At 39.5% G+C, this 27,707-nt stretch overlaps 1 protein-coding gene across 2 annotated transcripts in view; it reads left to right on the plus strand.

Annotated features, from left to right (window-relative positions):
- Positions 1-27,707, plus strand: part of LOC149439379 (rho GTPase-activating protein 4-like) — a 241,110-nt gene that overhangs the window by 85,074 nt on the left and 128,329 nt on the right. For both annotated transcript variants that reach the window (XM_089659101.1, XM_089659102.1), the window contains exon 2: positions 20,546-20,741. In XM_089659101.1, the coding sequence (XP_089515227.1) occupies positions 20,546-20,741 (196 nt within the window). The remainder of the gene's footprint in view (positions 1-20,545; positions 20,742-27,707) is intronic.

A 27,707-nucleotide genomic window follows, 5' to 3' on the forward strand; every position in this document is an offset into this window, starting at 1 on the left:
TGAATGGACTGATGTCTTTATTCAACCTTACCAACTATGTACTGTATGTTACTATGTATACTATGTAATTATAACATACTTATTGTATCTCCTAATATTTCCCACATGTAACCTTACAAATGATGGCCAATACAGAAACGTTGCTAGTTAGATTACCCCACAGCCTATGTTTTTGGGGCTTTTCTTTGTTTTAAAATAGGGTTACCAGACATCTCAAATTTCCTGGACAGTCTCTGATTTGAGGAAGCTGTCCCCAGATAAAAGTGTCCACAATTTTGTTCCCCTAAGTGGATGTCCTCTGGTGCTGGGAAAGATTACAGCAGTCACTGCTACTGAGAAAAGTTGCACCACTCACCTGCCCTTTTTCTGCCTTCTCCACCATTACAGAATGCATATTACTGCACCTACAATGGTCGGAAATCTGTGAATAGGCGGTAGCGCAGTTGATTGGCGGGATTCCATCACCCATTTACAGAACGCGATCCATTGTGGGAGAGTAGTAGTAGAAGTTTTGTGAATGGCGTAAAAGGCAGAAGGGACAGGTGATGCAACTTTTCTCAGTAGCTGTGGCTGCTGTTAACTCTCTTGGCACCAAAAAGAGCAGTATCCAATATTTCTTAAGAGACACAGCACATAATATTTTTTAGCAGAACCAGCAGCCTGCAGGTAACGGGATAGACACCATTACACATAACTATGGTGTGGTATTCTAAAACTCCATCTTTAAAAACAGGAATAAATTCAGGGACACTTTTTAGTTGGGGACTGCCTCCTCAAATCAGGGACTGTCTAATAAATTGGGGACTTCTGGTCACCCTACTTTCAAACAAATAAAAGCAAAGACAAACTTAAAAAACCTAAAAAAAAGTAATTTCTGGCCAGGGGGCCGAAAGGTACACAGCCGCCATCAACTGTGACATTGACCTGTCACTGTCAACTATCAGGCTGTGCATGTTGGTGCCCTGTGCGTTGTAGTCTACAGCAGTATTGTGCACTTTGGTGTTACCTGCTCCTACTTGAGGATCAGCTAAGGCACCGTTGTCACCCTAGGACAGGAAGTTGTACTAAGCCCATTGCTGGCAGGATGTAAGATGTAAGATACTAGTTTACGCTATTTTTATTTTTACGTTTAGATACACTTTAAAGTGGAACTTTACGTTAATTGTAGCAAGAACATAATATGTACACTACATGGGTTGCATAGATGTGTCTTTATAGCCGTGTCTGCCTACTCAATACCACCAATACCATTACAAGACTATAGTGTTTATATATGACAGCATGACCTCTATGGTAAAAATAAGTTGCAGGGCACACAATAAGCGAACGACAGCAGGAAATTCTTAGCATGCCTAGAGTGTAGCTCTGCACAGATACACCCATCATAGAGGTGAATGCAGGCTGCATGCATACACTTAAGTGCATCTAAAAGCATTGGTGACTCCTGGGAAAACTTTGTATCTCTAAAGACACATCTGTTTATCCTGTGTGCAAAGTATGTAAGTGGTGTTGGTGATTCAGAAAGGACAAACAGAATACTGTATATAAATAAGTTATGTATTGGTGATAATTAAATGATCAAAACTATATATAGTTTATAATATTTCATATATTCCAATAAATAAATAAAGTTAAAAAAAATAAAAATAAAAAAATAATATATGTATATATATATATATATATATATGATGTTGAATTCAACGTATATATATATATATATATATATTTATATATATATATATGAATATATATATATATTTGAAAAATATATAAAATAGTGTAAGTGAAATTTTTTTTTAATGATGTATAATTGAATTATAATCATTATTTATCTACGTATACACATATGATATACTGTATCTTTTGGATTATACATACTATATCTCTTATGCTTTGCTGAGCAACCAGGCTCGTTTCCTTCAGATACAGTCAGGTCCATAAATATTGGGACATCGACACAATTCTAACATTTTTGGCTCTATACACCACCACAATGGGTTTGAAATGAAACAAACAAGATTTGCTTTAACTGCAGACTGTCAGCTTTAATTTGAGGGTATTTACATCCAAATCAGGTGAACGGTGTAGGAATTACAACAGTTTGCATATATGCCTCCCACTTGTTAAGGGACCAAAAGTAATGGGACAATTGGCTTCTCAGCTGTTCCATGGCCCGGTGTGTTATTGCCTCATTATCCCAATTACAATGAGCAGATAAAAGGTCCAGAGTTCATTTCAAGTGTGCTATTTGCATTTGGAATCTGTTGCTGTCAACTCTCAAGATGAGCTCCAAAGAGCTACCACTATCAGTGAAGCAAGCCATCATTAGGCTGAAAAAACAAAACAAACCCATCAGAGAGATAGCAAAAACATTAGGCGTGGCCAAAACAACTGTTTGGAACATTCTTAAAAAGAAGGAACGCACCGGTGAGCTCAGCAACACCAAAAGACCCGGAAGACCACGATAAGCAACTGTGGTGGATGACCGACGAATTCTTTCCCTGGTGAAGAAAACACCCATCACAACAGTTGGCCAGATCAAGAACACTCTCCAGGAGGTAGGTGTATGTGTGTCAAAGTCAACAATCAAGAGAAGACTTCAGAGTGAATACAGAGGGTTCACCACAAGATGTAAACCATTGGTGAGCCTCAAAAACAGGAAGGCCAGATTAGAGTTTGCCAAACGACATCTAAAAAAGCCTTCACAGTTCTGGAACAACATCCTATGGACAGATGAGACCAAGATCAACTTGTACCAGAGTGATGGGAAGAGAAGAGTTTGGGGAAGGAAAGGAACTGCTCATGATCCTAAGCATACCACCTCCTCAGTGAAGCATGGTGGTGGTAGTGTCATGGCGTGGGCATGTATGGCTGCCAATGGAACTGGTTCTCTTGTATTTATTGATGATGTGACTGCTAACAAAAGCAGCAGGATGAATTCTGAAGTATTTCGGGCAATATTATCTGCTCATATTCAGCCAAATGCTTCACAACTCATTGGACGCCGCTTCACAGTGCGGGTGGACAATGACCCAAAGCATACTGCAAAAGCAACCAAAGAGTTTTTTAAGGGAAAGAAGTGGAATGTTATGCAATGGCCAAGTCAATCACCTGACCTGAATCCGATTGAGCATGCATTTCACTTGCTGAAGACAAAACTGAAGGGAAAATGCCCCAAGAACAAGCAGGAACTGAAGACAGTTGCAGTAGAGGCCTGGCAGAGCATCACCAGGGATGAAACCCAGTGTCTGGTGATGTCTATGCGTTTCATGCTTCAGGCTGTAATTGACTGCAAAGGATTTGCAACCAAGTATTAAAAAGTGAAAGTTTGGTTTAGGATTATTATTCTGTCCCATTACTTTTGGTCCCTTAACAAGTGGGAGGCACATATGCAAACTGTTGTAATTCCTACACCGTTCACCTGATTTGGATGTAAATACCCTCAAAATAAAGCTGACAGTCTGCAGTTAAAGCACATCTTGTTTGTTTCATTTCAAATCCATTGTTGTGGTGTATAGAGCCAAAAATGTTAGAATTGTGTCGATGTCCCAATATTTATGGACCTGACTGTATGTGCACAGTGGCAACTGCTGAATTATTTATATGTATATAAAAATCAATTGAGTACTGTCCATAATTCTTTTTTTATGTGCACTAACATCAAAATTTTCAGGACAAACATGTGGGGCTTGTGCTGGAAATTTGGATGTTCGTGCAAATAAAAAAAAGTATGACGAACAGTACTCATTTGTTTTTGTTTTTTTTACGGCTACAATCATCAAGTTATATGTATACATCTTTTTTTTTTAAACTGAATAATAAATATTTAATTCATTTAACTTATTTTAACATAGTGTTTTAATATACAGTTATTTAATTTTTAGATATTTTATATGTATTCTTTTATATTATATTTTATATTTATAGTTATTTATATATTTATTTCATATGTATTATATGTATTCATATACTTTCTTTTTATGCCATACAGCAGCTTGGTTACTAGTTGCACAGCTAGCCAGTAATTCATGCAGGCAGCTAATTTCAGTATTTGTCTTGTTGTAGAAGGCAAGTGACCTGTCACACATTAGACTTCATTAAGCAGAGGTCATATGGTGCTCAAGGGGTTACGGTTCAAAAGTCATTGCCCCAGTGCAGGGGAATCTGCACTTAAGACCAGCTGTCATTCTTAGACCTGGTAGGAGGGAGGTGATCAGCTCTTAGTAGAAGACTAAATATGTCAGGCAATACATTTTCCATGTTCCCCAGAGGACAGACATCTAGCTGTAGTTTAGAAATGTATTTAACCTAATGATAAAACATTTGTCTATACAATGTCAGCATTTATTGACACTTAGCTATCAACCTAATGGTGTGAATTATTATTATTAGGAAAAGATGCAACTAGTGGTTGCCTTTTCAAGTGTTTTACCTTGCAATAATGTTCTGGTCTCAGGGAACCCCTGCTATGAAAAGGCTATTGGTGGTCATTTGAGAAAATGCCCCTTACATTGGTAGTGGTCAGTGAGAAGAATGCTACCCTTATAGTGGTGGCCAGAATGCCACCCTTAAAATAATCCTGCTGGCTCTTCAAAGTGGTATTGGACTTAAAATATGAAGGCACCATCACATGGGAAGTCTGTAAAGCTTATATTGGCTTATTTAACTTATCACCGTACATACCACCAAAAACTACAACAGTCATGAAACTATTCTGCAAAAGAATAAAAAATGGACAACTATGATTAGTTCCTCTTTGTATTTTTCCATACTTTCTTGATGTAGTAACTGTAGCATTGCACCATTTTATATAACTTTGGTTTTGTAGCATGGACAGGCAAACTGTAATTGTCTCCTGGTTGCAAGGGGCCAGCTCTGCCTTTTAATGCAGGATTTCATCCAAATGTTTGCTGGTCCATTGCTTTTATGTGAACTGCTTTAGTTAAAATAATTGCAAAAGGAGACATCATGCATTTTCAGGCTATTAAAAGCAGTCATTTGAAGGTCCCATTTGAAGAAATGACCCCAACTTTGAAGTGCTAAGTAACTTCCGTTGGGAATTTTCAGGAGCCACATTAAATGTTTATGACCAATAAGCAAGTGTAGTTATAGAGAAATACATACAAGACATAAATGAGAAACAGTTGGAAGAAAGAGGAACAAAGGATGTGGTCAGCAGTGGCAACTGTAGACCTTCCATAAGAGTAACAGTCGGTAGCTCTTGTGACTAAATAAGTGGATGTCCGAAGAAAGGAGCACCTACCCATTTCTTTTGTAACTTGCCACATGTGGTCGTCTAAGGCAGGGGTCTTCAAACTAGGGCCATAGTTTGGAGATCCCTGGTCTAAGGTCAAAACTTTATGACCACTGACAGGTTAAAGTATAATTAAAGGCAAAACTTTTTTTGGTTTTGGATAGAGTGTAGAGGGATTGGAACAATTGTCAGTTTTTATTGTTTTCTGTGCCCCCCTCTCTCTTTGTCCTGTTTACCATTATCAGTGAAAGTAAAAGAAAATGACAAACTTTGGGTTGTCCCCCATTAAAGTAATAGAGGAGAAATCTTCAAATTGGGACACTAGTAGTGGTGACCTGGGGGTCCCCAAGGAATTCCCTTAATTTGCAGGGATTTCATCTCACTTCCTGTATAGCCATACAGGAAGTGAGATGAAATCCCCGCAAATGGAACAGGAAGTGAAGGGAAATCTCTGCAATGGGACGCAGATGGAGAAAAAAAATCTCACAGAGGCCATAACCCTCCTTTGCTCTATCCAAAATGAAAAAATGCGCCTATAATCTTACTTTCCGATGCCATTCAATAGGATAATCAATATTATTCACTTAAAGTCACTAGGATCTATTAAGCAGCTAGTACACATGTTTTCCCAGAATCTGATGTGTTGAAAGCTGAAAAAATGGTATTGCAGTTTGTTGTGTATGGGGCTGTGTAGCTACAGCCCGGTCAGGGTGACCATGCTGACCCATGTCTGAAGCAAAAGTGCCTACAATGGGCATGTGGTCATCAGAACTTGACCACGGAGCAATGGAAGAAGGTGGCCTGGTCTGATGAAATACATTTTTTTACATCATGTGGATGGCTGGGTTCGTGTGTGTCAATTACCTGAGGAAGAGAAGGCACCAGAATACACTATAGAGAAAAGGCAAGCCGGTAAAGGAAGTGTGATGCTTTGGGCAATGTTCTGCTGAGAAACCTTGATTCCTGCTATTCATGTGGTTGTTACTTGACACGTACCACCTACAATTGTTGCTGACCAAGTACACCCTTTCATGGAAATGGTATCACCTGATGGCAGTGGCAGGATAATGGGCCCTGTCACACTGCAAAAATGGTTCAAGAATGGTTTGAGGAACACAACTATGAGTTGGAGGTGTTGATATGGCCTCCAAATTCTCCAGATCTCAATCCAATCAAACATCTGTGGGATGTGCTGGAAAAAAAGTCCAGTCAATGGAGGCCGCACCTTACAACTTACTGACGGCTTGGTTCCAGACACCACAGCATATCCTCGGAGGTCTAGTGGAGTCCAGAGCTGCTTTAGTGGCAAAAGGGGGACATATTCAGTATTAGGCAGGTGGTCAAAGTTGTGGATGAGAATTCATGTTTCAGGTCTGAGATTCTTTGGCATAACAATAAAGCAACTGAGAACTGATAAAGTTATTACCAAGTTCAGAACAACAGGAACACAAACTGGAACTGCTTCTTGATTATTTATCTGTCATTTTATACTTATTCTTTTCTTTTCTCTTGGACCTTTACAATAAGCATGTCATTTAGTGATATATAAACTGACTGATAAACAAATCCACATTATTTTTAAGCGACAAGATGTTTTTTGAGGCTATAATTGCTCTTTAATGTTAAAAAAAATCTATGTTTTAAGTTTATCCTTTTCTCCAATGAAAACTATAAATGTCCATCGGTTTTGTGCTTAGTGAAAACGTGCCCCAAGGATAGAACATTTCTAGAGAGTTCCACAACATAAATCATTAGTTCAGCAAAAATGCCGTTTTTTTGAAACTTATAAAATATAGCATGTTGATGTCAATCATCTTAGTGAGCTGGCTGAAAAGATCACAGTGGTTGCAGCTTCTAAACTTCCTAGACTGGCAATTATTTGGCAACTCTTATTTTTATTTAAATAGTGCCCACAAATGTTGTCAGTGCTATGTTGCTGGAAACAAAGACCACAGCTTTAGGGCCACCTTTTCCCAGTTGCCTCAACTTCCTATTACTACGACCACCATACAAACTCTATCCAATAGGGAGGAAGAAAATCAGAAAGGGAAGGCCTTAGGGTATTACATAGTTTCATTGATGGTCAATTATATATATAGCACCGTCAATTTACGCAGCACTTTACATATATATATATTGTACATTCACATCAGTCCCTAACCCTCAAGGGTGTACCATCTAAGGTCCCTAACTTACATTCATACATACACATACTAGGGCCAATTTAGACTGGATCCAAATAACCTAGTAGCATGTCTTTGGAGTGTGGGAGGAAACCCACGCAGGCACAGGGAGAACATGCAAACTCCAGGCAGGCGGTGCCATGGTTGGGATTCAAACCAACAACCATAGTACTGCCAGGCAGAAGTGCTAACCATTTAGCCACTGTACTATCTGACAGTCCATTCAGTTGAACCTGAATGTGTGTGTGTTTTTAGGTCATTACCATTTTCCATATCTCTGTACATATTGCTAAGAAACACATCCAAAAGTTTTTTGAATTTATCTATACTCCCCACTGACACCACCAGCTGTGGAAGGGAGTTTCACATCCTTACTACTCTAACAGTAAAGAACCACTTACACAATTTAAGATTGAAATACTTCTACTATGTCTAACTTCATTGAGTGGCCAGCTTCTTTATAGATTTTAGTTTACAAAGTGTTCTCCCAATGCTAGAGACCCATTCAAAGATGTGTATATTGCAATCATATGCCCTCTTAAGTGCCTTTTCTCCAGGGAGAATAAGTTTAATGTTTGTAGTCGTTCCTCGTAACTGAGGTCTTCCAGCGCCATTAGATTGGTTGTTCCGCTCTGCACTCTCTCCAGTTCCCACACCTCCCTCCTGAGGATTGATGACCAGAGCTGGATGGCATAATTCAGATGTGGCCGAATCAGAGTTTTGTAAAGTGGTTGAATTATAGTTTTATCTCCTGGGTAAATCCCCTTTTTAATGCATGTTAATATTCCACTGGCCTGGCTTGCTGCAACTTGGCATTGCGTGCTATTGCTGAGTTTGTCATCTACTGGGTCCCCCAGATCCTTTTTCATCTTCGATTCCCTCAGAGGTTCTTCCCCTAGCAAGTAACTTGCATTCATATTTTAAGCTCCCAAGTGCACTACTTTACATTTTTCAATATTATACCTCATCTGCCATATAGCTGCCCACCTCCTATTTTAACTAGGTCTTCTTGTAAAGTTGTTCTATCATATTGTGAAGTTATTGACCCGCCTATCTTTGTATAATCGACAGGCACTAAGAATGAGCTATCTATGAGCGTGCTGGTTCCTTCTTTGCTACAAATTAAGTGGGATGCCGGCCTCTGCCCCCCACAAAAAAATTAAAAGTCAGCAGCTACAAATATAGGAGAGGCAGATAAGCGGAGCTTCCACTCTTGGGTGATTTTCAGAGTAGTTAGTTACATAGTTAGTCTGGCTGAAAAAAGACAAAAGTCCTTCCAGTTCAACCATAAAAAAAAGCTATAATCCTATACCCACAGTTGATCCAGAGGAAGGCAAAAAACCCAGCAAAGCATGATTCAATTTGCTCCTGCAGGGGACAAAATTCCTTCCTGATCCCCCAAGAGGCAATCAGACATTCCATCGATCAACTTTAATGTTAGTATCCAATTATATTCTGTGTATCCAAGAAATAATCCAGGCCTTTTTTAAAGCAATCCACTGAGCTGGCCAGAACCAACTCTTGAGGGAGTCTATTCCACATTTTCACAGCTCTCACTGTAAAGAAACCTTTCCGTATTTGGAGATTAAATTTCTTTTACTCCAGATGTAGCCCCCTTGTCCTCTGTGATGACCTCAGGGTGAATAACTCTACACCGAGTTCACTATCTGAACCACTGATGTATTTATACATGTTGATCATATCCCCCCTTAATCTCCTCTTCTCAAGAGAGAATAAATTCAGTTCCTCTAATCGTTCCTCATAGCTGAGCTCCTCCATGCCTCTTATCAGTTTGGTTGCCATTCTCTGTACTTTCTCCAGTTCCCCAATGTTCTTTTTGTGAATTGTTGCCCAAAACTGAACTGCATATTCCAGATGAGGTCTTACTAATGATTTGTACCGGGGGAAATGATATCTCTCTCTCTGGAGTCTATACCTCTTTTAATACAAAACAGGATTTTGCTTTCTTTAGAAACTGCAGCTTGGCATTGCATGCCATTATTAAGCTTGTTATCTACCAGAACCCCCAGATCCTTCTCCACCATTGATTTCCCCAGTTATACTCCCCCCTAGTATGTATGATGCATGCATATTCTTAGCCTCCAAGTGCATAACCTTACATTTATCAACATTAAACCTCATTTGCCACATAGTTGCCCAATTAAACAGTGTATTGAGTTTGACTTGTAAACTGGAGACATCCTGTAAGGACGTTATTCCACTGCACAGCTTGGTGTCATCTGCAAAGACTGAAATGGGATTTTTAATTTCAGACCCTATATTGTTTATAAATATATTAAAAATTAGGGATCCCAACACTGAACCTTGGGGTACACCACTGACAACCCCAGACCATTCAGAGTATGAATCAGTAACCACTACTCTCTGAATACGATCTTTTAGCCAGTTTTCTATCCATTTACGTACAGATTTTTCCAAGCCCGTAGCCGTTACCTTACACATTAGCTGTTTGTCAGGAACTGTGTCAAATGCTTTTGCGTAAAAAGAAATCAGATTTGTTTGACAACTTCTGTCTTTCATGAATCCATGTCTGTTGCTTAAAGGATTTTTTCCAGCAAGAACTCATCTATGTGGTCTTTTATTAAACTCTCCAGTATCTTCCCAACAATAGATGTTAAACTAACAGGTCTATAATTACTTGTTAAAGATTTTGACCCATTTTTAAATATAGGTACCACATTGGCCTTATGCCAATCCAGTGGTACTATGCCAGTCATTAAAGGGTCCCTAAAAATGAGCACGAATGGCTTTGAAATGACAGAGCTTAACTCTTTAAGGTCCTGTGGGTGTATGCCATCCGGCCCAGGTGCTTTATTCACCTTTATTCTGTCTACATTTTTCTGGATCATATCAATTGTGAGCCAATGTGAATCATCTGGAGCTGTGTCAATACCTTGCCCATTATAGACAAGAGCTCCCCTGTGCTCCTTTGTATACACAGAGCTGAAGAAGGTATTTAATAAATTTGCCTTCTCTTTGTCCCCACTCACCCACTATAGATTATTTTGTAAAGGGCCTACATGCTCGGACTGGACCTTTTTACTATTAATATATTTGAAGAATTTTTGGGGGTTTGTCCTGCTATCTTTCGCAATCTGTTATTTGTTTTAAATTTTTGCGACCTTTGTTTCCTTTTTGCACATTTTGCTATATTCTTTGTAATGTTTAAATGATGATAGCATTCCTTCATTTTTATATTTAATAAAAGCTCTTTTCTTATTATCTATAGCTTTTTTAATTTTAGCCATAAGCCACATAGGTTTGATTTTTAGCCTTTTAAACTTGTTGCCCAAGAGAATATATTTTGCAGTGTGTTCAAGTCTTTTTGAAGAACTCCCATTTCTGTGTTGTGTTCATCGATGCCAGTATTCCCTCCCAGTCTAAGTCTTGGAGAGCAGCTCTGAGCCTTGGAAAATTAGCTTTCTTACAGTTGAGCGTTTTTATTTTTCCCGTACGTGCTTGATGTTTACAGCTAACAATAAAATTGGTTTAAAAGAAAAGTGCATGTAAGCTTTTGGAACCTAAATACTGGGGATTAGAGGACCTCCAGTTCCCATCAATTTGAGTTCTTGTTAATGCAGTGCTTCCAGATCTTCACAGACTACTTAATAAGGTCAATAAAAGGGCATTAGGATTGTACTTCCCTGAGCCTGTGCTTCTCACTACATTACCACTTACTTACAAAGGCAATGTCTTTAGCACCAAAAGTATGAACATTATAGGATCAGATTCCAGATAAAAAGTAAATGAGTCAACTGGTACACTTACATTTAGGAGGGTATTATTTTTAGCATGAAGATGAACTCAAGACCACATAGAACACATGGGTTGAAGGGTAACTTTAGAAAATATTATATTACCAAAAGAGTTGAGTAGTTCTTGGAAAAGATTTCCAGAAGAAGTAGGTTGTCAGTCAACAGTAAGTGAACTTAAACATGCTTGGGATAAACATAGATCTGTTCTCAAAAATTGATGGACCACTTTGTCATTTCCTGTCTTTTTATATTTATATGGCAATGTCTGGATCATTAACTGATTTCTTGAGCATGCTGGCAGTAATCCCTATAAGGATCTCAGAGTGTCATTGTGGGTTTTAAATGGAGTGTACCTTTAATAATAATGAAAGTAGTGAGGGGCCTTCTACACATATCCTTTTGGGTGGCTTCTTCTGGAATATCTAGCTGGGTCAGTCTCGGAAGGTGCTTATATTCATGCTTATATTCATTTTTCTCAGCTGGCCTGGGGATAACCTTGAAATCCCCCATGAAGTATAGGAGGCCCCTGCCAGGAAAAGGGAAGTTTGCTTTAACACATCTCTTACCGGAATAAGCAGCTAGATAATGATGGTAATGTCTGGCATGGTTCCCAATCAGAGTTTGGCATGTTAAATTCATTGAAACCTCTCTTCAAAACAGTTTCTTCTCTGTATTTTGTAGGCAACTGACCGTGACTGTGTAATCAGAATTATAAGACCTTAATTTGGCATGACATAAAAGGAGGCATTTTAAAGTATGATTGTAGCATTGGATATCTCCCCAGGGAAACCTCATTACTTATCTTTTAAACTAGAGATCGCCAAATCTGGCCTACTACAAAATTTTATCCGGCCCCCAGCGTATCATCAGTGGCAACTGATTGAGGATTAAGGTCAGCAGTGCTTCTGATGTAAGAGGGGACTCTGATGCAGACCTTGGTGTAAGAATGGGACTCTGGTAGGGATCATGATGTATAAGGGAAACTCTGATGGGTACTCAAATGTAAGGGCGGCTGTGATAGAGACCCTGATATAAGAGGGGGATTCTGATGTAATGGGGAAGACTCTGATGGAGACTCTGGTGTATGAGGGGGACCCTGATTGGGAGCCTGATGCAAGGGGATTTTTTCTTAAGTGGATTTTTTTCAGTTCGCAAATATTTGTAAAATCTACGATGTGACCCTGATACTGAAAAGTTTTTAGACTCTAAGCATTAGCCTAAAACAGTAGTAAGTGAACCATAAGTTTCTACTCTACCCAGGTAAATTTTCAGTTCTTGTTGAACATCCATGTCTCTCGTTTCCCCCCAAGTAAACTGTCAGACCATTGCCTAAACACATGGGAAACATGTACATCCTTTGCAAATGTCCAATCTAATTTCCACCAATCAGTTTCTCAAAACTGCCTATGTAGGTAAGGGCATAGATAAAAACAAACTGTACCCTTGGACTAAAGTAGGATAATGCCTTTGCTATAGGTGTAGTCTACATATCTCCTGAAATCTGGTTGAAAAACTCCAAGTGATTGTGTCTCTTGTCTTGCCTTGTTGCTCGGACGATCCTAAGAGACTCTCATCTGTTACTGCTCACCTCTACCATCACAGGAGTAACATCTCAAACCCTGCAAATGTGTGGTCCACTATTTCCTCCATTGCCACATCGCTGAGCTCAGAGCTACTGCATCAGGGAGAACAGTGCGTGAGGGCTTGATGGGAGTGCCTAAGCAATGTCTTAACAACAAGGCATGACAAGACAATGCCATCTCAGGGAGGTTTTTTGGCCAGGCTTTGGGAGGTACCTAAATTTCCTACACGTATAGCAATGGCATTATTTAAGTTTGATCAGGTCTATACAGTTTGTTTTTATCTACAGGTGCTCCTTACCTGAATAGGCAGATTTATTGATAAAGGTGAACTAACTCTTTAACTGACTGACCTAGTTTGCTAAAGTGCTGTGTATCATAAATAATTAGCATGCATTGTTTTTTAGTAAATAATCATTTCTCAGGATGGGTTTCTTGCTGGTGACAACAGTGGACTATGCATATTCACAGTATGTCAGGAGGACATCTCATATTCTCTGTTGGAAGCCCGTGTGACAGGGTAAGAGCACAGGAGAGCCATTTAGAGACAGGGTCAGAGCATTGTCATCCTAGAACAGGAGGTGCCTGAACAAGAACCTTCATGGCAGGAGTGCTAGGTATTGCTAGGTATTATGTTATTGAAAGCTGGAGGTTGAAAAAAATATGGAAAATTACCTGTGAGATTCCTGTAACATGTTAATACTTATATGAGACTTTAGTGATTGGATTTACAAATACATTTACACCGATAAGTCATAACATTATGACCACCCCAACATAACTCATCGAGGCATGAACACCACTAGACCTCAGAAGGTATGCTGTGGTATCTGGCACCAAGACATCAGCAGTAGATCCTGTAAGTTGCGAGGTTGGGTCCTCCATGGATCAGGCTTTTTTTTCCCAGCACATCCCACAGATGCTCGATTGAATTGAGGTCTGGAGAATTTGGAGGCCTAGTCAACATCTCAAACTTGTTGTGTTCTTCAAACCATTCTTGAATTCTTCAGATCAGGATACCTTGTTCCATTGTTCCAGTGGTCCAGTTCTGATCTCAAATGCCCATTGTACACAGGTCAGCATGAGCACCCTGACCGGTCTGTGAGCACCCTGACCAGTCTACGCTGCCCCATACACAATAAACTACAATGCCCTGCGTGCTCTGACATCTGAGCCAGCATTAACTTTTTCAGCAGTCTGAGCTACAGTAGCCCTTCTGTTGGGTCACACTAAACATGCCAGCCTTTGTTCCCCACATGCTGATGCATGGCTGCCCATGACTCTGTCGCTGGTTGGCTATTTTTCCTTCCATGGACCACTTGTGGTAGGTCCTGACCATTGCAGACAGGGAACATCCCATAAGAGTTGTAGTTTTGGAGTTTCTCTGACCCAGCTGTATACCCATTACAATCTGGCCCTTGTCAAAGTCACTCAGATCCTTATGCTTGCCCATTTTTTCTGCTTTCAACACATCAACTTCAGGCACAACATGTTCACTTGCTGCCTAATATACCCCACCCACTTTCAGGGGCCATTGTAACAAGATAATCAATGTAGTGGTGTATATTTTCCTTTGGTATCCAGATTAGAATCTAGGCAACGAAAACATTGACTACAGACTGCGGTTGGGGCCCAAGTGCTGCACAATAATACCAAATGCTGCCTGCAGCACCTTTTAAAACCTACTTAAATTTTTTTATGTTTTTATAGCTTGTACGAATTTGCAAATTGTTGCAAAATATGTTACTGAAGTGGCTAGTGGGAACTCATAACTGTCTAATAGATTACACAAAAACAGTCTAAATTGCTCTTTAACTGTATTTCCGAAGAGCATCCCCTCTTCAAGCTTGGCTGACCATCATAACAACTGCTGATGTCCTGGAGGGGGAACATGCAGTGACAGTGTCTTTTGTTACACATAGCGAGTAATGTCATCTCCTGGCAGGAGGATTGCTGTGCAAGGGAGCGAAAGAGGCTGAATGCTGCCCCGCAGGGTAGCATGACTTTACAGATCGGCGTCTTCCTGTAAACCGTATGATACAAGAAGGCAAGAGCAGGACCACTCACTACCCAGACCTCGTTTGGACTTTTAAACCATAACATGCCCTGGCAAATCCTCTTCCCTGTAAAATGATATAGTTGTGGGATAAGTCAATGCCGTGACAACAGAAAGGCCTTTATCAGGTCTTTTTCAGAATGTGAACAGGTCTAGAGGGAAACTGTGATTGGCAGATTAGTCATTTTTTTATGGAAGGTAAATACCACGGTGCTTATATATTTCTCCGTGGAAGTCACGCGTTAAATTCAAACAGGCTTGGTTGGATATGACTATTTCCATTGTCTTTAAGCATCCAATAATTTTATGTCCTTTCCTGTCTTAAATTTTTGTAAAAGAAAAGGAAATAGGGATTTCTGCATGGCTAGATGATATCTGTGGTTGCGTAAAAAAACAAATGTTCAAATGAATTATTGGGAAAAAAATGGAATACACTTTCCAAATTGGTCTATTTTAAACCCTAAAAACCTGAACCACCGTGTCACAACTATGTGCATTAAATAAATTATTTGCATTTAGTCAGAAGTATTGCCCGCCAAGTACAACAGGGAGATACTGTAATTTTTGCTGCAGCATGTGTACACGCCCATCTGCTGCCTTTTTGGCTTAAACATGAGGGGTTCGGGTGTACAAACACGCATTTTTACTGCCCCCCAACTGCAAGTGCAAGGGCTTACTGTTACTCCAGGCACTGCCACCATACATTATTAGAAGTCAACTTTGGATGGTAGGACCCCAAGAACAATACTGGTCCTCATGAAGGTCCATGTGAAGGTGACAACACAGGAGAACATCTGAGAGACGGGGTCAGAGTGTTGTCACCCTATAATAGGAGGTGCCTGAACAACCAGGCACCTCCTATAATAGGGTGCCAATGGTCTGACCCTGTCTCTTAATTGTTCTTTCCAGTCTTGGCCAACAACCCATCTTCGAGTCTGCATTTTTCTGAAAAGACACCCGCACCACTCTACATTCACAGCTGTTTTTTATCTTAACTCACATCTCTTCAATTCATAAAAACCCTTTTTTAAAGTACAGGTGACACCATCTACGAAGTTCTCATTCTTGGTGCACAACCTAGCTGTGCTCAGGTCTTTCAAACAGAAAATACTGCCACTATGGAGGGCAGAATTGCCTGATGAATTACACCCAATGGCTCTGCATGATGTAATGCCCCCAAAAAGTTTGGGCTACTTCAATTTTTTTAATGCCTGGGAAATAGCTTTAATCTGAACATCAGTTACTGTAGTTTGTCTTTACCATCCACTGTAATCAGAATTAAAGGAGAACCATCATGACAGAAATACTCTAGTTGGCATGCCTCTTCTAATCACCTTGTGAAAATGGTGGTTTCCTGCTGATCTTCTGGCTTCAATATTTTCAGAGTCACTAAATCAGAACAAGTATAACTTCCTGACTTCACTTGCTGTATACTTGTGTTGGGTCATTGGCCATAACAGCCAGGCAACCAACATTTTTAGAAGGAGTTTAGGAATGCCAGCCCACATATCATGACACATTTCCTTCAGATGGGAATGTTCTGTGGCATGTGCAGCTCCCTAGATTGACCTGCCACCCACCACCCAATCTACACTATTTACACTTTCTTTCTGCTGTTTGTGACCTTGTAGAAGGGAGGTATTGGATCAAAACACCATGAACACTGACATAATAGTACATTGAGAAGGGCTTGATTCTCTCCAGAACAGAGGGGTATTGTTCCCACTGTTGCTGCATAGGGACTTTGATAATTTGGGACCAATGTGTTGAAGTCATAACAGACTGGATAGCTTTTATTTGCTCAGATTAGTGCTACTTAGACATGGTCAATATATTTCACGCAGATGATAAATCAAACTGGTTCTTTAAGTTAGGATAAAAGTTTGTCTTAAGTTGGCCATACAATGTTAGATTTTCAGCTATACAGTTCTTGCTGTATTCCTATTGTATTCGGATGGACTGCACATTTGGCTGTCAGAATACCCATAGCTGATGTTCATCCAAAAAAATTGTCGACCAGCTTCTTTCATTTTTTTAATTGAAGGATGTTGGGCAGAAGAGGACCATCAGGGCCACCCACGTAATGAATTTCTGCCTGTTCATCAGTCACTGGCTGAACTTCACAATAGTGTATGTCCAGTCTTGGGTCAAAACTAAAGTAAATCTTGCACAAGCCAAAGCAATTCTGATTGAGTAAAATTTTTTTTTCAGGTCTCTGGTGTGGTGTGCAAAAACAATACACCAAAATGAACCAAAAAAGTGTACACACACACTAAAGTGCACTAAGGTGTGTCATGGTCCCTTCCCTTCTCCTGGGGCATTAGATTCATGAGAGGGGCAAGTCTCATTTAGGGCCATCTAGCCAAAAAGCACGGTGGATCGCACTCCTAATGATAAGCTTAAACCAGCCAATGAGTACTGGGTAGGGGGCTTTCTCAAAGAGAGACCTTCCAAGGTAGGGGAAGAAGGAACCTGATGGCCACACAATCTCCTCCTAGACTTTAGGGTAGACCTGAAGACCCACACCCTACAATCATGTAAAAAGGAGTGAAAGGTGACACAAAAACAAGTGCAATGACATACAAAGTGAGAAAAAAAAAAGAAATAAAAGTGCCAATGTGCAAAATAGTGGTTAAACCTTGTGGCCTGGTAGTAAAAATTGCCCTGGTTTCAGCCAAAAGGCCTATCCTATGAGGTGTTGAGCAGCAAAAAGCTGTGATGTTGTAGCCAAGTTCTTTTTTTCACATTGAGCACTTAACACCACGGACTCTCCACCACTCTGATTGATTATAAAATGCATAAGCAGAGGTGACCATCAGTGAAAACCTATCTTCTCATCTTACAAGCTTTCAATGGACCCACTAACATGATAGAAGGCCTTAATGACCAATAAGATGTCTCGGCAAACATGAAGATCATGGCCAAAGTCAAGTTTTAAAGTCGAGATCTGCATATTCAGATTTCTTTATCTATCTGATCTGTTGGTTGTTATGGAATGTCCTTTTCACTGAAGGTAATCTCTGCTCATTATTTTTTTCTTCACATAAATTTGCATTGCCCATTTCAGGAAAAACCAACAAAAATCTACTGTCTAATTGACCTTTTGTATGTTTTGATTTTAACATGTATGTGATAGATCCTCTATTACTGTTTATAAGATTCATATCCTAAATTGCAACCATATTTACTATCTTACTCCGTAGTTCAGCACAGTGGTTGAGCTTTATTGATCTTCCCATCACCATCTGTGAAAATTAGTGTCAGAAGAACAGATTTTTCACTATAATCAATGCATGGTAGACGGTGTTTATACATAAACTAATATTCTTAGAACAATTTCTTAAACCTGAACTCCAGGATAGGCATGTTTTGTCTAAATACAGGAGCCCTGTGTATTTTTACTTGAATCTTGGTGTGCTATGTAAATTTCTTCCAGATCTATGCTGTAATCCAGTGTTAAATTTTTCTCAGTGTAGGAACTTCCTGTAATAAAGACTGCTCACTGCTACTCCCTCTACTTGTGAAGGGTGACTTGGCTTTTCTGCACCCCCTCCTGTAGTTTTATATAATAGGTTGGTCTGTGAGGCCCCTCCCACCACTTTGTTCTCTACATAGGCTATGTACAGCATGGTGGTGATGTCACTGATACTTTTACAAGGTAATATCTTAGTTTGTAAAGGTATTTGGTGCACACAAAGTAGATTTGTATTCTTTGTGGATGTTGAGGAATGTATTTAAATGAAAGTTTTTGTGCCTGGAGTTCAGTTTATGGATTATGACTGCATTCGCTGACTAGCAGGCGAGGAATTTGTATGTGAAATATGATCAAGGGCATATGATACATTAATGATATAAATATGTCATAGCAATGCCAAAGTAGTGTCACGCTTTGCAGTAGCTTAAAGTTAGTTAGGTTATGTGTTCTCTTCGAAGGGCTAGTCCACCCAAAAGTTATAATATATTACAGTTAGAAAATAAATAACAATATATACAGTATATATTAAATAAATAATACATAAATACAAATAAAATCTAATATAAAATAATATATAATAATAATAGTTCTAATAATATATATATATATATATATATATATCTATATAAAAAATTATTATTATTATTATACAGGATTTATATAGCGCCGACAGTTTGCTCAGCGCTTTACATTATGGTGGGAGACAGTTCACGAGGCAGTACAGTAACAATACGATTCAAGACACGAGGGGTTGGAGGGCCCTGCTCCTTGGAGTTTACAATCTAGGAGGGAGGGGATAGTGGTACAGGAGGAAATAGCTGTGGGGGGTGGAGTGGTAGGAAGAGTGGAGGAGTTCAGTAATTAGCTGAGGGCGGGGTAGGCTTCCCTGAAGAGATAGGTTTTCAGAGTGCGCCTAAAGGTGAGCAGAGTAGGTGATAGTCTGATGGATTGGGGTAGGGAGTTCCAGAGGATGGGGGAAGCCCTAGAGAAGTCCTGCATGGGAGGAGGAGACCAGGGAGCTAGAGAGTATATAATATAGTATAGTTATAAAATAATAGGTGGAGTTTGGTGGGTTGAGTCAGTCCCTGGCTAGATGTATACCTTGGAAACCTCAGCAATGAGAACTTCCAGACTTAATTGCTGACTCCCTTCCTGGTTATCTGGGAATTTTGCACGTTCCCACCCACCTTTCATATTTCAGTACTCTCAGATTGATTTTTTATTATATAGAAAATACGGAAATCCAACAGGGAGAGTGGCACTCACTTATAATTGAGTGAAGGTCTTTAAACCGGAGCACAAATATTTCACTCATAGAACCCCTAAGAAATAAAAGAAAGTGGAGGTTTAAGTCTCTAGCATCCACCAAAAACTGAAATATCGGTTTTTAGGTGGACTTACCCTGTAGTAAATTTTCATTACGTCCATAAGCACCTGCAGTCTGTATATAAAAATTGCCCATCACAATCTCCAATGATGGGGATACATTTATCCCCCTTTTGAGGAGCAGCAGCCAACACTTTGCCTCTCAGTCTTAGCTATCACTGACAGCTTGGTTCCCCATCGACAGTCGGGTGCTAGTAAGAGTGGTCCTGGATCATGTGATCACTATGTTAGATAGTGGTCACATACAGGCTGGATGCTTCACTAAGAAAAACGAAAGCCTTCAGCCAGCCTGCAGATAAAAACCACCATCTGCAGTGCATGATTTAATAATGTAATTGATTTAATATTGTAATTGTCAGATGCAATCACAGTATTAAAAAATATTAACAAAAAAATTGAAAAAAAAAGAAAAACACTCTCTCCCTCTCTCTCTCTCCCTCCCTCTCTCTCTCTCCCCCTCTCTCTCCCCCCCCTCTCTCTCTCTCTCTCTCTCTGTATATATATATATATATATATATATATATATATATATATATATATATATATATATAAAAAATTTTATATTTAGTTAAAAAAGGCAGGATTTTTATTAAAGAGTAACTAAAGGCAAAACTTTTTTTTTTTAATTTTGTAAAGTGTTAATTATCTTTTCTATTAAAGGAAACATGTTTTGTACTAACTGTGTTTTGAGGAAGGAACAAAGTAAAAGCATTTTTCTACTGGAATATATCTTTGCGTGTTGCAAAAGTTTTAGTTCAATATAAAAGGTAGTAGTTTAAAATTCAAGACTTGATTCAGATCACTAACTGACTGTGTTCCCTCTGCTTCTCTCTAGAGATTCGTGTCCAGCTGACCGAACAAGTGAAATGTTTGGACGCACAGGTGGATTTCCGCCAGCAGTTGCTCCAGGACATGAGCGAGTTATTGCGCAGGAAAGCTGAGATTAATTTGGAGTATTCCCGAAGCTTGGAGAAACTGAGCGACCGCTTCTCTGCTAAAATCCGCAACTCCAAGGAGCACCATGGTTTCAGGTGACTAAGTGGTGTTATGTATAGGAATCTTTGGAATAAAAAATAAGATGGGTCGAATTAAAGCATAGTGTAAAAAAAGGCAATACATAGGGATGTGTAGTTTCTGTTCTCAGAGATGTGGAGAACTTCTAAAGGTTACCTATTAACAACTCCTATCTGATTTAATTACTCTAGAACAGCCTTCCTCAAACTTTTTAACATGGAGGATCCTTTGAAGTAATGTTTTGGTCTCAGGGAAGCTCTGCCTATTATAAATACTATATCTACAATTGATGGTACATTAGTGGCATGGTCAACAGACCAATGATCCTTACATTTGTGGTCTGCTGTAAGTGGTTACTTATCTGAGAGGCAAAGGTTTCTTTTTGCTCAAGGAACCATTACAACTTCTGGAGAAACCTTAGGGTTCCATGAAAGCCTAATTGAGAATGGCTACTCTTGAAGCTGGGCACTTCCAGGAAAGGACTGAGAACCTTTGGCCTGACTGACAATCTGACAATCAACTAGCTCTTTCAAGATAGGTATGGCCTTTTGTGTGCCGAAAAAAAAATTGTACCAGGCAAAGTTTGCCATGTTCCTAACATTTGTGGTCTGATGTCAGTGGTTTCTTATCTGAGAGACAGAAATTGCTTCCTGCTCAAAGAACCCCTACAACGTTTGGAGGATCCTCAGGGTTCCATGAATCCCTGACTGAGAAGGTCTGCTTTAGAAGCTGGACACTTCCAGGGGAAGATTAGGAACCTTTGGCCTGAGGACAAACACAACCAACCAATGGATTTTTGTGTGCTGAATAAATTGTATATTGCACAGTTTGCCAGGCTTCCTTATTAAGTGGGGGCCATGGACATGGTTGTGATTCCAAAGGATATAGTTTACCATGACACATTGCCACATCTTCTAGCAACAGCTTCCATGGTAGCTCATGTCCTCTGGTCAGATGACATCTCAGAACCACAAAGGACACCCAGCTCAGTCCCTTTAATTATAAATGTCCTAAGTGATCATAGTAAGAGCATTATAGTGAACCCTGCTGTGCCAACATCCATCTTGTAACTCTCACTCTTGTGGTTCTAAATGTGTTGCATTTATCTTTGGAAGAATGGGAAATGGGGCTAGTACTGTTTGAAAAAAGAGTTGTGGTGTCAAAGGAAAAAAGCTCCTGAACAGGTGTCCCCAGTGAAAGATTTTTCTTCTATTGCAATTTTAAAGTGACAACTCAAAATATGCAATTTTGCCTAAGTTTCAAGCCCAGTGATCAATGGTCAAAATAAAAAAAGTAAATATTTCCAACTGAGACACAGACAGCAAGAAAGACCTGACAGGGATCTAACCCCTCACCGCCCTATAAAAAATGTCTTTAAATAGACTTTAACCTTTCACCTCCCCACACACACAAACCCTAAATTTTAAAGGATCTATAACCCAATCAATAGAATCTCATAATCATAAAATAACATGTCTGTGCAATTTTAAAAATTAATTTTCAATATGACTAAATCTGCTTTCATTAAAACAATGCCTGGTGACCCTGCTATGAAATACTAAGGAGTTTATTTATAAAAAATTTGCAGAGTTATTTATTCTGTGAAACTGCATGTACGTTCGTTCTGAGCAGCTGGGAGCAATATCAAATGTTGCTAGTTATTTTCATTGCTATGATCGCCAGCTCCAAAAAGTGACCATAATGTGGTATTTTCTCAAACCACTTTTTTTTGTATGAATAAATAACATTCGACTGGAAAAGAAAAAGCCTAATAACATTCAACTTTGTCCACATTTGCACATAATGGCTGTACATGCAGTTTCACAGGATGAGTAGCTCTGCCAATATTTTGTTTTAGTATATACTACACCCGTTATTGTTATGGGGTAACAGCACACTATTTCTGTCTCCGATTTGTTCTCCTGCATTGTTACCTTGTCACATGCTTTCCAAATGGAGACTACAGGTGTCTGTGCCAACACTCATTGCAGTGTCACACTATCCCTCACTGCAGTGTCACACTATCAGAAACCAGCTCTGAGAAATGCCCTGCAGCCATCACTGGAGTGTATGTTGACAGGAGGTGGCTGCAAAGAGGCTACAGAGATCAGTAACATTGAGATGCAACAAAGGATTGAAAAAAAAGGTTAAAACAAGTACTGTATTTCAATAGTAAAAATGGCAATTGTTTATGATATACAGTGCTTTAGCATGACTGTTGGACTTGCAGAATCCCGAGGCTAATACTTACCTACCCCCTTTAAAACACCACCACCCCTTCAAAACCTTCCCCCCAAATAAACACGCAACTCACTTTTTGGTGTAAAACCGGCCATAGCAGCCATTTATTTAACATAACTCAACATAATATCTTAGTACATTACCACCCGGGTCCAAGGTCTCTGAAGGCACCATTACTCCCATCACCAACTCGGCTGTATCTACTACTCAATGAAAGGCCCCCAGCCGCTACTACACCGCCTCGGGGACAATACTACTGTTACTTAACCCAGATACAGCCAAATGAACTCCCACATTACCAATATGACCTTTTATTGGGAAGGGACACCCATACCTACGATGGGCCCAACCCATAATTCCTCAACTTGTCACTCCACCACCGCCTTCAAAGACCCATCGACCCCTGCCAGCTGCCATGACAAACGAACAAACACTTCAGGACACAACAGCTATCCTGAACCTTGAACAAACGCCATGAACCCACATAAAACAAACACCACGAACAACCACCAAACAACAAAAACAACACCAGAACAAACACAATGACAAAACTATAACCAACACAACAAACAGAATACAAACCAACTTCAGGGCGGGAGGGCGGGAGAAACCACCTCCGTGATGGCACAAGCTCCGACTGACTCCGACAAGACACAACCCCCCAATTCAAAACCTGCAAGACCACCCACAATGCTGCCTACACCAATCAAGTAAGTAACCACCCCCCATCCCCTTTTCCTTGCCTATACTCCACCCAAATTACACTCTCTGCCTCGTCTGCACGCCCCAGTCATGCTGGCCCTCCCTTATACTTCGCTCAGTCCAGGCCCTGACTAACCAATTGTCATTCAGTTAGCCAATGCATTTGAGTAACATTCATAGTTACATTATATATATATATATATATATATATATATATATATATATATATATATATATATAGTTAGTCTGGCTGAAAAAAGACAAAAGTCCATCCAGTTCAACAATAAAAAAAAAAGTTAAAATCCTATACCCACAGTTGATCCAGAGGAACCCAGCAAAGCATGAATCAATTTGCTCCTGCAAGGAAAAAAAATCCTTCCTGATCCCCCGAGAGGCAATTGGATATTCCCTGGATCAACGTTACCTATAAATGTTAGTATCCAGTTATATTCTGTGTATCTAAGAAAGAATCCAGGACTTTTTTGAAGCAATCCACTGAGCTGGCAAGAACCAACTCTTGAGGGAGTCTATTCCACATTTTCACATCTCTTATTGTGAAGAAACCTTTCTGTGTTTGGAGATTAAACTTCTTTTACTCTAGATGTAGAGAGTGCCCCCTTGTCCTCTGTGATGACCTCAGGGTGAATAGCTCTACACCGAGTTCACTATGTGAACCACTGATGTATTTATACATGTTGATCATATCCCCCTTAATCTCCTCTTCTCAAGAGAGAATACATTCAGTTCCTCTAATCTTTCCTCATAGCTGATTTCCTCCATGCCTCTTATCAGTTTGGTTGCCCTTCTCTGTACTTTCTCCAGTTCCCCAATGTTCTTTTTGTGAATTGGTGCCCAAAACTGAACTGCATATTCCAGATGAGGTCTTACTAATGATTTGTACCGGGGTAATATGATATCTCTCTCTCTGGAGTCTATACCTCTTTTAATACAAGAGAGGTTTTTGCTTGCTTTAGAACCCGCAGCTTGGCATTGCATGCCATCATTAAGCTTGTGATCTACCAGAACCCCGAATGTACTGATGAGAATTTCTATATGAATGTTGGTATGAATGTTCATTTGAAAATCTACTAGTATGACCAGTATACCAGCTACACCAGTATGGCCAGCTGTTCATTACATCTGAGAGCAGTAGACCTTGGAGTAGCTAAGAATAGATGCTCTAGTCTTTGTAAACTTAAGCTGGACATAAACTAGTAGATTACTAAATGAACGTTCAGACATATTCGTATAAACATTTGTTTAAAAATTCTTTGCACATTCGATGATTGGACAAATTTCAATTGAAAGTACTTCAAAATTTTGTTTGCTTTTAGCATTCAACTTTGGAATGGATGTAATTTCCCAAATAAAAACACCATACATTGATAGAAATTTGTTCGAGAAAACAATTCCATCCTGTTCCTTTGACTTTTTTCACCACTGCAGTCAAAAACGAATGTTGATTTGACCCCACTAACAGAAAATTGAATGAACATTCTTAAAGCAAACTGTTCAAACTAAATTCTACTAGTGTATGGCCAGCTTTAGTGTACCCTCATGGTCCCCCCACCATCAGAAATTGTGGCACTTACAGTTAGGACCATATATATTTGGACACAGGCACAATTTTAGTTTTTTTCAGGTATTTACCAAAACATATTCAAGCTATAGTTATATACAAGGAGCAGGGTCCTCCTAACCCTCTTGTATTGAACTGTATTGCTGTTGTATTGTCTCCCGTTATATTGTAAAGTGCTGAGCAAACTGTTGGTGCTATATAAATCCTGTATAATAATAATATCCATTATATTATTATGGGTTGAAAGTGCACACTCTCAGGTTTAATTTGAGGGTATGTACATCCAAATTGGAAGGATTTAGGAATTACAGCTCTTAAGAGTAGCCATCCCAACTTTTTCAAGGGACCAAAAGTAATTGGACAATTGAATCAAAAGCTGTTTCATGGCCAGGTGTGGGCTACTCCTTCGTTCTAAGCATTTGGAATCTATTGCTGTGAACCTACATCATGCGTTCAAAGAAGCTGTCCATGCAAGTGAAACAGGCCATTGTAAGGCTTCAAAAACAAAACAAATCCATCAGAGAAATAGCAGCAACATTAGGAGTGGCCAAATCCACGGTTTGGTACATTCTGAGGAAACAAGAATGCACTGGTGAGCTCAGCAACATAGAAAGACGTATACGTCCACGGAAGACAACAGTGGTGCATGATCGCAAGATCCTCTCTATGGTAAAGAAAAACCCATTCACAACATCCAGACAAGTGAAGAACACTCTCCAGGAGGTGGGAGGTATCATTGTCAAAGCCTACAATCAAGAGAAGACTTCATGAGAGCAAATACAGAGGGTTCACCACAAGGTACAAACCATTCATAAGCCTGAAGAATAGAAAAGCCAGATGAGACTTTATAAAAAAACATCTAAAAAAGCCAGACCGATTCTGGAAAAGCATTCTTTGAATGGATGAAACTAAGATTAATCTGTAGCACAATGACTGGAAGAGAAAAGTGTGGAGAAGGCTTGGAACAGCTCATGATCCAAAGCACACAACGTCTGTAAAACATGGTGGAGGCAGTGTGATGGAATGGGCATGCATGGCTTCCAGTGGCACTGGGTCATTGGTGTTTATTGATGATATGATAGAAGACAGAAGCAGCCGGATGAATTCTGCAGTGTTTAGAGATATACTGTCAGCCAAGATTCAGCCAAATGCAGCAAAGTTGATTGGACGGCGCTTCACAGTACAGAAGGACAATGATCCAAAACACACTGCAAAAGCAGCCCAGGAGCTTTTGAAGAAAAAGAAATGGAATATTCTGCAATGGTCAAGTCAATCACCTGATCTTAACCGAATTGAGCATGCATTTCACTTGCTGAAGGCAAAATTAAAGGCAGAAAGCCTGGCAAAGCATCAGAAAGGAGGAAACCCAGTCTATGGTAATGTCCATGGGTTCCTGACTTCAAGCAGTCATTGCCAGTAAAGGATTCTCAACAAAATATTAAAATTGAACATTTTATTTATGATTATATTAATTTGTCCAATTACATTTGAGCCCCTGAGAATGGAGGGACTGTGTATAAAAATGGTTGCAGTTCCTAAAATTTGTTCTTGATATTTATGTTCAACCCCTTGGATTAAAGCTGAAAGTCTGCACTTCAGATTAATTTGGATTGTTTTGTTTTAAATTTATTCTGGTGGCATACAGAGCCAAATTGTGCAATTGTGTCCAAGTAATATATATGTGGACACAATTGCACAATTTTCATAATAGGATTCTCATCAAAATATTAAAAATGAACGTTTTATGATTATATTTAATTGTCCAATTACTTTTGGTCCCTTGAAAAAGGGGGTATGGCTACTTTTAGGAGCTGTAATTCCTAAACCCAATTTGGATGTACATACCCTCAAATTAAACCTGAGACTGTGCACTTTCAGCCCATGTCCATTATATAACTATAGCTTGAATATGTTTTTGTAAATACCTGAAAAAAACTAAAATTGTGCCTGTGTCCAAATATATATGGACCTATGCAGTCAAATTTGAGAAACCCACACTTGTTTATTCCCATTCATGCAGCATTCCTAAAAAAAGTTTTTAAAAATAAAAAAGTTACATTTCTAGTTGTGCCGTTGGAGCAAGTTTATACATAGGGCTGCAGGCTCTTAATTTAAGCAGTTTATAGATGGATCGAATCTTGGCCAGTTTAGCAGGGACCGGCCGAGATGTGATGAATCTATGGGCAGGCTGGTTGTACTGAACCATCGATCGACTTCAGTACAACCAGCCTGTTGGATTTTTAGCATGCATTTCATTTTTAGCTCTAGCCACCAGCAGTGGTCATTGTGCTTTGCCAGCAGGTAAGGCTCCCTGCTGGCAGAACACAATAGTGCTATGGGAAGGATTTCTCCCTCAACACTAGCTGTGTTGATGGGGGAATTGAGTGGCTTGCCTTAGAGGGGCAGACTGAAGGAAGGTTCATTAACATAGAATGTACCACCCAAGCCCTGAGATCTTTAA

The sequence above is a fragment of the Staurois parvus genome, unplaced genomic scaffold (genome assembly GCF_062004578.1).
Source record: "Staurois parvus isolate SC_StPar_1 unplaced genomic scaffold, SC_StPar_1.0 ptg001132l, whole genome shotgun sequence".
NCBI classification, from domain to species: domain Eukaryota; kingdom Metazoa; phylum Chordata; class Amphibia; order Anura; family Ranidae; genus Staurois; species Staurois parvus.